Below are 12585 nucleotides of genomic sequence, written 5' to 3'. Positions count from 1 at the left end.
GGCTATCTTACTGTATGCTTGGATGTGTATGTAAATTTTATTCATGCAACTGAGTTCTGTAACAAGAGAAATTAGTTTTTAATAAATAATAAATTCTTGTTGAACATTTGGAAAAAAAAAAAAAAAGAAGTGCCCTTTGGAAAGGAGACCACCAGCGAGGAGCTGAACTGAAAAAAATATGTTTTTCTTTGTTTTCTAGAGTAATAGCCAGTTTTAGGATTGAATTCTATGTTATAATTTCCTCTAGTTCTCCCCCAAATATCAAACAGTTACAACGCACTAACTATGTATCAGTCACCATACCAACTGCACCAAATATATTTCTGCTTCTCCCTGTCTCTTGCTCCTTTGCCAGCCCCAACCCTTCCAGAAACTCCAGAGCTGCTGGTCGGGCTGTGCAGCCAGGCTGACACAGCAGGGGAGGCTACAGTCCCCTGAATGGGGTCCCCTTCCCTTAACCAGCCCCCTTACCACTCGTGCAAGGCAGCTGTATACATAAGAAAGGCAACATAGCAATGAGTTTAGAGTGCCTGGTCTGTAGCCATGTCACCCGGCTCCAAATCCTGGCCCTGTCACTTTCTATTTGTGTAGCAGTGATCAAGTTATTTAATTTCTTCCTGTCTCTGTTTCTTTATCTGTGAAATGGGAACAATGATGATGATAGTGAGAATCAATGAAAAATATATTTGGCACACTGAGTATTGTGACTGATAGATAGTTAGTGCCTTATAAATGTTTGTTATTTGAGGGACAACTAGAGGAAATTATAATGTAGAAATGAATCCTAAAACTGGCTATTACTCTAGAAAACAAAGAAAAACAATTTTTTTAAGTTCAGCCCTTCCTAGTTGGCCTCCTTCCCAATAGGCACTTCTTTGTTTTTGTTTTTTTTTTTTATTTTATTTTACTTTATTTATTTATTTTTTAATTTATTGTCAAGTTAGCTAACATACAGTATATACTGTGTGCTCTTGGTTTTGGGGGTAGATTCCTGTGATTCATCGCTTAGATATAACCCTCCTCAATGCCCATCACTCATTTACCCCCTCCCCCGCTGCCCCATCACCCTCAGTTTGTTTTTCACATTAAGGAGTCTCTCATGGTTTGTCTCCCTCTCTGTTTGAAACTATTTTTTCCTCTTCCCTTCCTCCGTGGTCTTGTGTTAAGTTTCTCAAGTGAAAACATATGGTATCTGTCTTTCTCTGACTGACTTATTTCACTTTGCTTAATACCCTCCAGTTGCATCCACATTGTTGCAAATGGCAGGATTTCATTCTTTTCATTGCTAAGTAGTATTCTATTGTATATATAAACCACATCTCCTTTGCTTTTTTTATCTGAAGGTCTGTCCATCTCCCTTTCCTCCTCAAAGGGAAGAGTTTATTTTTTTCAGTCTCTCCTGTTTGAGAAAGCCCCCTCCTTTTCCCACAAGTTTCTTCTAGTCCTAGGGCCCCTTTCCCAGCACAATGCATGGAATGCAACCATCCATGGTAACATGTGTCCCAGAGCCTGAATTTTCTGTCAGAGGTAGCCTTACCAAGAGCTCTGGCTGCAAATTCGTGGTGGATTTTGCACGCAAAGCCCAATACCCTTGAATATCGCTGTGCTAAGGTGGGATGAAGATCTAGCCTTTCATTATCACATTTGCTGTGGTCTCCTGGTGGGCATGTGTGTGCACGTACACACATCTCATAAGAACAAATAATTCTAAGGCAATAATTAGGTAGGGAACCATTTTCCTAAAGGAGCCATGATACTCAAGCCTTCACCCAACTTAAAGTGAGGCACCTTTTATATTATGATGTAAAGAATTTTTAGTTCTTCTTTTTGTTGTGCTCTTATGCAAGATGATTTCAGGGGCCAATGCTGGCATAGGAAATGGCCTTCCTACTCAGGACCCTCTCTCTGTGATCACCGGTGTTAGTTGCACAAAGGCCATGGAGAAGACTTTCACTGTATTCATGCTATGATTTCTTTATTTGGGGAAGGCAAAACGTTTATGGAGTACCTGCTATGAGCCAGGCACTATTGTAGGAATTGGGAATCCAGAAGAGAAGAAAACAGACTATGCAGCTTACTCTAATGGGACAGACTGACAACAAACCAAATAAATGAGTAAATGGAATAGTTTTTACGATGTTATGAATAAGCACAATGGGAAAAATTAAAGGAAAGAAAAAGAAAAAAATTCTGATTGAGGTGGGGATGGTAGTGATTCAGCTATCATTGTGAATAGAGCAGGCACTCCAATGTGCCCCACATTAATTGTTTTGCAGGCCAACAAAAGATTTTTGAATTCCCTTTGGTTTTGATTTCTTGAGCCTATCTAATCATGGAGCTTCACCTTCTTCACCCTTTGGGTTCAGAATCCATATTATCAGGTCATCAGCCTTTCTGACCAGAAAGGTCAGTCCATATAAGCCCTGGCCATTCAGGAGTATCCTGAGAGCTGGATGTATCTCAGTGAAGTAGAGACAAAACTAATGACAAAACCAAAAGGTCTCCCAGGAAGTAGGGTAAACTGAAATGGTATGCTTTTGGTAACACAATTCTCTACAATAGAGTAGAGAATAGGTACGGTGGAGAAGAATGCCAGATAAATTTTGGCCAAGGTCAAATTGAAAGCAGTAAGGGATAGTAGTGATTATTTGGAGAATGACCAGGGGCCTTGCCTTGAGCTTGGTGGCAACTTACTGGGTTCCAATGGGCAGGTCCCTCTCCGTCCCTGGACTTGAGTTCCATTAGCTGTAGAGTAGAAATGATACTAGAATCCATCCTATTTCAAAGGGATACTGTGATTCCTACAGGATTCTTTTCTTTTGCCCTGAACATCTCTTACTTCTGGAAACACCTAGCTCACAGGAATGGTCAGGGGCCTCTCATCTGACCATTCTGGTCAGAAGAGCTGATGACCCAATGATAAGATGGATTCAGAATCAGGTTGTCTCAGAGCATAAAAGAAGGTGGAGCTCAGTAATATTAACATAAGCTTTGAAAGGAAACCAAAGGGAATTTGAAAGTCTTTTGTTGCCCTGCAAGAAAATATAGGTTTGGGCCCAACTGGGGTGCCAGAACAGGCTTTTTGTTTTTTTTAAGAGAAATTCCCTGACATTGTGAAAGAATAGGTTGATGTTTACACAGACACTTTGAAATTTAATAGTATCCTATAATTGAAAGGGATTGCTATTATGTTCTTGTCCTTCCCAAGACCTATATTTGAGGATTTTCTGCCCCCTCTCTTCTCCCTCTCTGTCCCAGTTTTTCTTTATGTCACTTTCTCTTTCTGTTGGTAGCTTCTTCTCGCTCCACCCTCTTGTCATTTCCACCACCCTTTTTTCCATTTGTTAACAAGAACCCAGGAAACAATACATATGTCTGCCCATAATAATGGGTTTAAATTGAAAATGGTAAGGAAAGTCTTAACAAACTTCAGTTGTTCATCAACTAGGTATGGAGAACCTACCATGTGCAATGCCTTGTGCAGGCAGGAGAGTCGAAATTCTGAATAGAAAGCACTGATTTTGTGAGGAAGACACACATGTGCTTATTATCCCTTCCTCCTGAGTTGTTGTTATCCTCCTCATCATAAGAGCTGAGCTCATGAGTAGCTTAGGAAAATATCTGTGATGGTGTAAAGGACTAAAGTCCATCTGAGACAGGCTGAGCCTGTCTCCTCTAACACTGACATTGTTCCCTTGAACTTCCTCTTCCTTTCTGGTAGGAAATGGCTTCTGTCGTCCACGGGAGCAGATCTCAGCCCAAAGCATCCCAGTTCCAAACCATTGGCGCTCAATGGTTTATTTGTAGAATTAGAGTTTTCGGTGGGTAACTATTCAGTTCCCTTCAGGATAAGTAGATAATGCTTTTGTGTTGTGTGACTTGGTTGTTTAATTGAACCAAGGAAGAAGCTGAAGTTTGGCTTCCCTTCACTTTCTTTGTCCCAGCCTTTTACCACTTGAAGACCTTCATTAGTGTTACTTCTTCCTCCAGCCTCATGGGACCAGAGTCGCACTGGACAGGACTCCTATGTCCTCATGGCCAGCTCTCAGGCAGAGATGGAAGAGTGGGTTAAATTCCTTAAGAGAGTCGCTGGCACGCCCTCTGGAGGTAAGGACGCTGCAGGCTTGCCAGGGCAGGTGTCTGTGACATCTCAAAGATGGGGAGTTAGTAACTCCAGACATGATCCATCCTTGAACAGTGTTCAAGGGAGACCACCGGAGGACATCTCTGAGGCCATGCTCATTGCCAAGCATCTAGCTTCCTATCCTGCATGACCTCAGAGAGCCAACTCTAGATTAGCTGGGCAGACTGCAGCCCTTCGTACCTCATTTATACCTCATTGGCAAATGTGTGTGATGCCCTGAAGCAGCCCTTTCTCCTCTCTGGGCTGCAGTGTTCTCATCTGTAAAATGGATGGATTGGACCAGTTGACCCCAATCCCCAGCAGCACTAACATTCTGCAGCACCATGATTCTGTCTGGTTATGGGCTTGTGGGGCCAGAGAGGGTGGATGGCAAGAGTTATGCTGAAAGCTAAGAGGAGGTGATCAGCACAGGACAATGAAGTGGCTGGCCAGAGTGGGGGCACTCAGACTGGGAGAGGTTCAGGAGATGTGTCCAGACTCTCAGGTTCTTGGTGAATTCAGGATGAACACTTTTCTGGGTTCCATGACTCAGGTGTTTGAGTTTTCTGGGAATCCTGGGGTTGGGTCCACACTAGAGGAAAAACCGCTGTGAAAAAGTAAAAAACAAAAACATCTGCAATTAACAAACAATGAATCCAATGTGTGTTTTTCCCTTTTATAAAAATATGAAAAACTGATATGGGCAATCTCCACTGACCACTTTCCTTCAACTTTTTAGGAACACACTTATTTGTGTCAACTCCAGGATAACTGTATATAATCATTTATCAACTCTGCTAACTGTTATCCTAGAAATCATGGCAGTGGAGGGGGGGTGCTCTTACAGCTCAAATATTAAATATTTTTTGGATTGCCCAATGGTTTCTTTTAAAAAATTATGAACACCATAACGATTTTGTGGAAATTTGAAAATTATGGGAAAACAATCACCCTCAAAGCCACCAGAGGAATTTTTATGTTTTCCATCCAGTTGATATTCAGAAATACATCCTTTTTTTCCCTCAGAATGACAAGCGTAGAATATATACAATTTAATGCCTTTTCTTTTATAGCTAGAGGGGTTTTCCCATGTTGTCAGATATTCTTAATTGACTCATTTGAGGGATTATTTGGTTGCAAAAAATTGAAATCGCATCCAATGATGTTCAGCAACAAAGAAGGATTTACTGGGTAGGTACAGTAGCTACTCAAAGAAATCAAGGGATAAGTGGTAAGAGGGCTCAAGGGATTGGGGCCCAGGAACTGGACCATTGGCCCAGAACTTCTCCTGTCAGTTTCCCTGGGCACATGCAGCTTTGCATTCTGCTTTTCTCTGCCTGTTTTTGCATCGTTAGCAGAGCTCTCGTGCTTACTCCTGGCCCAATCCAGCTGTGCCAACCCCAGTTTTCCTGGACCTCTCCCTCGAGCACGGCAGAAGCTGAGCTCAGCCTCCACAACCCCATTGCAGACTCTTGAGAAAGAGCATCCGCCTGGCTAGCTGGGGGCAGGAGACCACTTGCAGACTCAGGAGCTGGGACAGGGAGGCCGTCCTGTGACTGGTGAGCTGCCCCGCGGGGGCTGGGAGAGAAGTTACTGATAGGACACCCAAACTCAAGAGTGCCTGCCACAGCCATTGGGGGCAGCTGCATCCTATTACAAAAAGAATAGCCTCGTTTCATGAACCATTTCCCAGTTCCTAAAACGACATTTTTTACTGTGCTAATCAGTCCAAGATGAGGTGTTTATTTATGAAAGCTCTCTTGTATACCATTCAGCCTGGATAATCTTAGCTGTGACCCTCCTTATTACCCCAGACTGTGAGACTGTGAGCCCTGTCAACGTTTCCTGCTTTCCTCAGTCCAGAGCGTTAGGCAGCCTGCATTGACAAGGGTAGTGGACGTTGCCTAATTATGCACTTATTCTGAGTCAAAGTGCTGTCCTCGCACTGTGAACAGCCTCTGTGCCTTATATGGTGCTGGGCTCAGCCTTACCATGGTGAGCTGCTGTACTGGGTCCTAATCCACTTGGGGATTTCTTCCTTACCCCACCTCAAAAGGCCACCACTTGAGAAGCAAGTCAAGCATAAATCCTGCAGTCAGGGGGAAAGTCCAAGGGACGAGAAATAAGAGCGCAGCATATTCACTTATTCAAAGAACAGGATTTGTCTCTGACGTGGCATTTCAGATGTTTCTGAAGCCTCTCATGGAATCTGATTGCTAGATCTCAGGATGAGAAGGCATTTTAAGACTGAGGCCACAAGGCAAGCCAGACATTTGTTCTTCCTGTTTGTAAGTCAGGAAACTTGTGTCCTCAGGAAGTAGATGATTAGTCTGAGGGGCCCAGCTGCTGAGGAGTGGGGCTGAGGTTCCTGCCTCTGTGGGCAGCTCTTATCATAGGCTGGTCCCACTTGTAAAGTGCCTCTGATCTGGGTCCACTAGGTATGCATCCATTGAGAAGTCACTGAGATGTGTTGCCACTCTCTCCAACCCTCCCTGAAGCTTTCTATGGCTTTTCCCACCCAGAACCTGCTCTCTTCTTACCACCTTCACTACTACCATCCTGGTTGAGGTGCCATTCTGTCGTTTCTGAATTACAGTGACGATCCCCAGACCAACTTCTTTTGCTCTTCCCCAAACACCCTAAGCATGTTCCTGCCTCAGGCACATTGCTGTTTGCTCTGTGTGGAATTCTCTTTCCCCAAGTAGTTGTGTGGCTCAGTACCTTGGTTTTTGCAGGTCTTTGCTCAAACATCACCTCAGTGAGCCTTCCCCCAATCATCCCATTCGACATTGAACCCCTTCCTTGCCCTACCCCTCACTATCTCTCTTTCCTGCTTAATTTTTCTGCTTAGTACTACCCTCTTATAACATGCTAAATATTTTACTCATTTGTGCATAGTTGGCCTCCCCTGGCTAGAAGGAAACCTTCAATCTACTTTGCAGGATTTTTTTTTCTCCATTTCATTCAATGTGGGATCCCAGAATCTAAACAGTGCCTGGCACAGTAGATGTGGAGGAATGGCCTTCTCTTCCCATGGTGGTACTATGTTCTACTTCCATCTTCTCTCCTCTTTGCTAAATGACAATCTAGAAAATTATTTGGTTAATGGGTTGCTGCCTCTAGAATGGTCTCCCGCCAAGTGTGGTCATGGTGAACTTTGCTGAAATTCTTTATGGTTTGTAGACCCCTTAGAGAAAATGATAAAAACTATGGAAACTCTCCCTGGAAAAATGTTTGGGCAGCAGTTTTGTGTTCAACCGCATTGAACTGCAGATGCCTGTAGTCCATTTGTACGACCCAAATAATGAATCCAAACTGTTCTAAAAGTCACTCTAGTAACAGTTTTGCAGAGCTAAGACCATTTTTGCCCCAGTCTCTTTCTGGCTCCCTTTCTCCCTTGACAAGAGAAATAGCCCACATAGTTCCCATGGGATACCCAACTTTCTCCCCTTGGCTCCTCCTGCCTCATAGTTGGCTCTGAATATACCTCTCACCTTGTCTCATTCTTTGACCAATTCCAACGTATTTCTCCACACATCCCAGAAATGCTTGGACACCAGCTGGATGTCCTACAATTTAACTCAACTCTGACGCTATCTGCCTAGAGATAACATCAGATTCCACAGGCTAAGGGCTCAGTCCTGCAGGACGTGTCCCCTTCCATGCATTTCAGGTGCCAAATTCAAGTCCAGATTGTCACCTGTACTTCTGACCCAATGGCTATAGATTGGAGGTTCCAATGATCCCCTCCTTGGGTTCAATTAATTTGCTAGAGGGACTCACAGAATTGAGGAAACCAGTTTACTTATTAGATCATCAGTTTATGATAAAAGGATATAAGAACAGCTACATGGAAGAGATGTATGGGCCAAGGTGTGGCGAAGGCCCTGTCCAGGAGTACCACTCTCCTCCAAATTTCCACATATTCATCAACCTAGAAATTCTCCAAACCCCATCCTTTTGGGTTTTTATGGAGGCTTTCTTGCATCTGCGTGATTGATTAAATCATGGGCCATTAGTGATTGCACTCAATCTCCACCTCCTGGTGGGACTGAGTGTTATAACCTAGTAATCACTAGGTTGATGCCACTTGTCAATCAACCCCTTATCCTAGGTGCTTTTCAAAACTCACCTCATTAATGTAACAAAAGATACCTTTATCTCTCTCATCAGAGGAAATTCCAAGAGTTTTAGTTAGGAGTTCTGTGCCAGGAAATGAGTGAAAGACCAAAAATATATTTCTTGTTATAAATCACAATGGAAAGCAGCACCTTGGTGCACCTTGATGTTCTGGCCTTTTCCTTCATAGCCAGCCAATTTATTTCTTTTTTGCCCCACTGTTCTTTTCAAAGGGCCTGGTTGGAAAAGTTACATTCATTTTTTCCCAGAAGTTTTGGATGCAATTCCAAGTTTTCCTGATTTAAGTAGAAGAAAGAGAAGAGAGGTGATCACATCTGGACTTCTAGTGACTTGTCCCCTGACTCACAGCTGCCCCTTTTCTATAAAGTACCCCCCGCCCCCGAGTAGGAGGTCTGTGTCTTCCCAGGATCCCCACACTGAAACCAGGTCTCTGTCCCACTCCCAGAGAGCAGGCAAGCCACATTGCAAATTGCTGTTTAGTGGGAACCTGCTTTGCTCTCTTGCTCTGGAGGCTGGCCTCTCGGTCTCTTTCTCAGGCTACTGCTGGGTATGTAAGCACTGCACTGAATTGTGCATAGCCCTCCTCTGACCAACCTGGTTGTAAGACCTGGGGCAAGTCCCGTGTTTTAAGTGTCTTTGTGTGTTTGCCAACACTAGGCATAGAGTATATAAACATTGTGCTTTTACATGCCATGGGTTCCTTTCTTTTTCTCATTTCTTAAGTTGTCTGCATCTTTCAGAGCATGATTTCACAATCGACAGCAGGGTTTAGCCTGTGGGGGTGTGTGTGATCTCTGTGATTCATTGTTATTGCTTATATTCTGATTCTTTTTTTCTTTTAGCTAGAGCTAAACTGGACATTACAAAGGATGATTTTTACTTATTTTCGGTAATCCACCTCTCCGCGGATCCTAACACAAAACACAAGCCAGTTATTTATTTATGCATTTACTGAACAACTATTTCTTGAGCATTTGTCATGTGCCAAGTGCTGTGCTAGTCCTGGGGGTACAGGAGTGAGAAAAAGACTGAGTCCCCTCTCTTGAGGAGCTCACGATCTAGTAGAAGACACAGACATGAATCAACCTCCAAACCATAACATTACAATTGTGAGAAGTACCATAAAGGAAGAACACATAATGCACAGTGGGGGAAGATGTCTTTGTCAAGAAGTTCAGGGAAAGCTTCCCTGAACTAGTGATGATTAAGCTTAAATCTGAAGGGTCATTGGAGGCTAAGTAGGCAGAGGAGGAGGAAGAGGAACAGTATATTCCTCAATCAGAGGAATAGCATATACCAAGGTCCTGTGACAGAAAGGAGAACAGGCTCTAGAGTAAGAGGAAGGTGAAGACAATGACATAGCTTGCTTAAGTATTGGTCTTCATCCTAAGGTGGCTTAGATGAGGGTGGTAGCAGTGAAGATGGAGAGAAGTAAGCAGGTTTGCACAGTGTTTCAGAGGTAACATTGCCATGACGTGGGAGTGAATCTAACATGGAAGGAGAATGTGGTGTCAATCAAGTCCTTGATTCCCCGCCTATGCGTGAATGGAGGGATGAACATTTGGCTGGCAGCATCCTGGCAATCCTTCCCTGCCCCTGCCTGTCCCTTCATGATGCTGAGTCCATTTTAAGTCTCCTGGGCATGTCTGGCAGAGTTGCTGCACTATTTGCTAAAATCTTCTCAACGGGAGGGGGAAATCATCTCAGTTTACCCAACAACCCACCTCCAAGATCATTCTTTCTGAAGGCTTGACTGAGCCACATGCAACTCTGAAAGCATTTCCAGAGAAGGTGGGCTGGCTTCATCAACACTAAGTGAAATCCTGTGTTCCTGCCAGACACTTTGATATATGGAGCAATGTTGGTAAGGGCTTGTGTGGGTTTTTTTTTGTTTTTTTTTTTTTAACCCACCTCCATAGTATCTCTTGAATGGCAGTTGACAATTAGCTGCTAAGTAAAAGGAGGCACTTATTTTTATTGCTGGCCCTGACAGCTTTATGTTCACTCTTTAAAAGCCAAGACTCATGTGTGTAAAGGTGAGTGGGGAGGGGAAGTGGTGTGGGAAGGAGGAAGGGAGGGCCAGGGGCAGGTGCCGACAGATCCCATGATTTCCTGGAGTCAGAACCTGAGCAGTATTTACAAGCATGTGCTGATCTGGAAGCGAGAGAAGATGGTGTTTCCAGGTTGGAGAGGAGGGAAGGCGTGAGGCTGGCCCTGCAGAGACTGTGATTCCTTGGCCCCCACCATGCCTCATATTCTTAGGATGCCGCGGTGGGACCCGGGCTGTGGCTTTTCTGCCCTGGCACTGCTCTTTTGCGGGAATTTCAGGAAGAAAACACCCAAGCGCCGAAAGAAAGGTATTTCATCCCTATTTTGTGATTGAATTTTTCCACTAAAGGACACTTTGCCCAGCTCCCCTTCCCTCTTTCGCAGAGATGGGGATGGTCCTGGAACTGAGCCCCAGGGAGGCAGGCACCAGTGCCAGGCCAGTGGGAAGGGGGGGTGGGGGCAGGGACGGGGCAAGCCCTCCCAGGCACCTGGGCTGGACCAGAGGCAGGGTGGGGGGGAGGGGCCCTTGTCCTGAAACTAGGAGCATCTGTGTGATAAGGAAGGGAGGCTGAGGTTAGAAAGGAGGCAATAGCTAATCCTTCCACTTTCATTTCTCTAAAGCAGCTCAGTGTCCTGGGTCTGCCTAGTAAATCTGAGGAGGGAGCTTAGAAGTAAAGGGTGGAGGAAGGCCCACAAGCAGAGATTAGGCAGCCCCCTATGCCTTTCTTCTTCCCCTTGAAACTTGGTGATGTCTGAAATTTCACCTGGACAGTTGTATTACGCTGGCATTAAACAAGAGAAATGAAAATGTTTTATTTAGAATCATGGGGCAAATATGACAGTGGACAAATTCCTAACCTGTCTCTGTCTGTAAAATGGAACAATAATATCTATGTTGTAGGGTTCTTCTGAGGACTAAGTGAGAGCACACATGAAAACTTTTAGGGCACATAAAACTAGCTTAATTTATCAAATGAATTAATAATTATAATATTATGTTATATATTATAATTAGTCAATTAAGATTTGTACCCATGAAGATGGCAATGCCTCTATTAACAGTGACTGGTCCAAAGTGAGGAGCAGTTCTAAGTGAATGACCGGCTGGCCGAGGGCAGGAAGGGCAGGGGCCTCAGTTCGCTGAAGGAGTGGGTGCAGCCTGGGAGGCATGGTGCCCATGATGGGGGACCCTGAGCTGGAGAATGGTCTCTGAATGCCCCCCACCCCTCTGTCTGCTGTCTTCCTCCTTCCCTAGTTCCCTCGGGGTCTAAGCCTTTTCATGTCCACCCAGGGTCAGAGGGGGTGATCAGGACTGAGAAGTCAGAGGTATGTGCAACTCAGGATTGGGCCTTTAGAGTTCAGGGAGGTACTCCAAACTCCTCATGTGATCTGAGATGGAGAATGACAAAGCCTGATTGAAACTAAAGAAAACCAGGTCTCTACAGCCTGTAGTGCCCACTTCTTGTTGGAGGGAATCGCTCTGACTGATTTCCAGGCTGGAGGTATGCAGTTTGCTGTCTTCACTGTATGGGTGATGTGAAAGCAGCGGGTGTGCTCCGGAGCACGTGAGGATGGGGGAAGGAAGTTCCTGGACACTCCAATGTTCAGAGGTCAGGGAGAAAAGAAATAATCATCTGAGGAGGCTGAGGAAGCGTGGCCTTGAGACAAATTGAGAACCAAGTGGGAGTGCCAAAAGCCATGTGAAAAGTGTCTCAAAAAGGGGTGATTTGCTGTGTCACATGGTGCTGATAGAGCAGTTTGGAGGAAGACTGAGAATTTGAGTCCTAGAATTTAAAAACGTGAAGGCCATTGATCTCCTTGACCAGAGCAAGTTTGGAGAAGTGCTGATCAGAGTACTTTCAGGAGAGAAGGAGCAGAGGACGAGAGGAATGGCAGACACGATGACAGCTCTTTGAGGACTGGCCCATCATGTGCCAGGCTCTGTGCCAGGACATAAAAATAGATGGTGAACCAGACAAGCTGTCTGACTTTGAGGAGCCCATAGTCCAGTGGAAGAGAGACATGTTTAAAACTAAGCTGCAGGAGAAGTGGGTGGCATAGAGGTATACTGGGAGCTCTGTGGTTACAGAAGAGGGAGAGACTAGTCCCTCTGAGGAGAAGACAGTTAGAACTTCTGCTGCAGGAAGATCAGGTTTCCAGGTAGGGAGAAGGAAATGTATTAGCTCCAGAGTTTTCAAAAGCGAAGATCTTTTTTCATTCGTTCTGTCATAGTCTCCAGCTACCAAAGAGGCAGGTACTCAGTGTATTTGCTG

The 12585-nt window shown here is 44.6% G+C and overlaps 1 protein-coding gene across 3 annotated transcripts in view; it reads left to right on the top strand.

Annotated features, from left to right (window-relative positions):
* ARHGAP25 (Rho GTPase activating protein 25) overlaps positions 1-12585 on the top strand; it is a 92069-nt gene that overhangs the window by 55030 nt on the left and 24454 nt on the right. The window contains exon 4 of one of the 3 annotated variants that reach the window (XM_077766378.1): positions 3991-4107. The exons of 1 other annotated variant lie outside the window; for it this stretch is intronic. In XM_077766378.1, coding sequence (XP_077622504.1) covers positions 3991-4107 — 117 coding nt within the window. Of the gene's footprint in view, positions 1-3990; positions 4108-10400; positions 10621-12585 lie in introns of those variants that run through there. One more of the 3 variants, XM_077766381.1, reaches the window with a different exon arrangement.

This window comes from Crocuta crocuta, unplaced genomic scaffold (assembly GCF_008692635.1).
Source record: "Crocuta crocuta isolate KB4526 unplaced genomic scaffold, BGI_CrCroc_1.0 scaffold113, whole genome shotgun sequence".
In the NCBI taxonomy this organism is placed as follows: Eukaryota; Metazoa; Chordata; class Mammalia; order Carnivora; family Hyaenidae; genus Crocuta; species Crocuta crocuta.
Note: the sequence above shows the minus strand (reverse complement) of the source record. Positions and strands in the feature narration are given on the sequence as shown.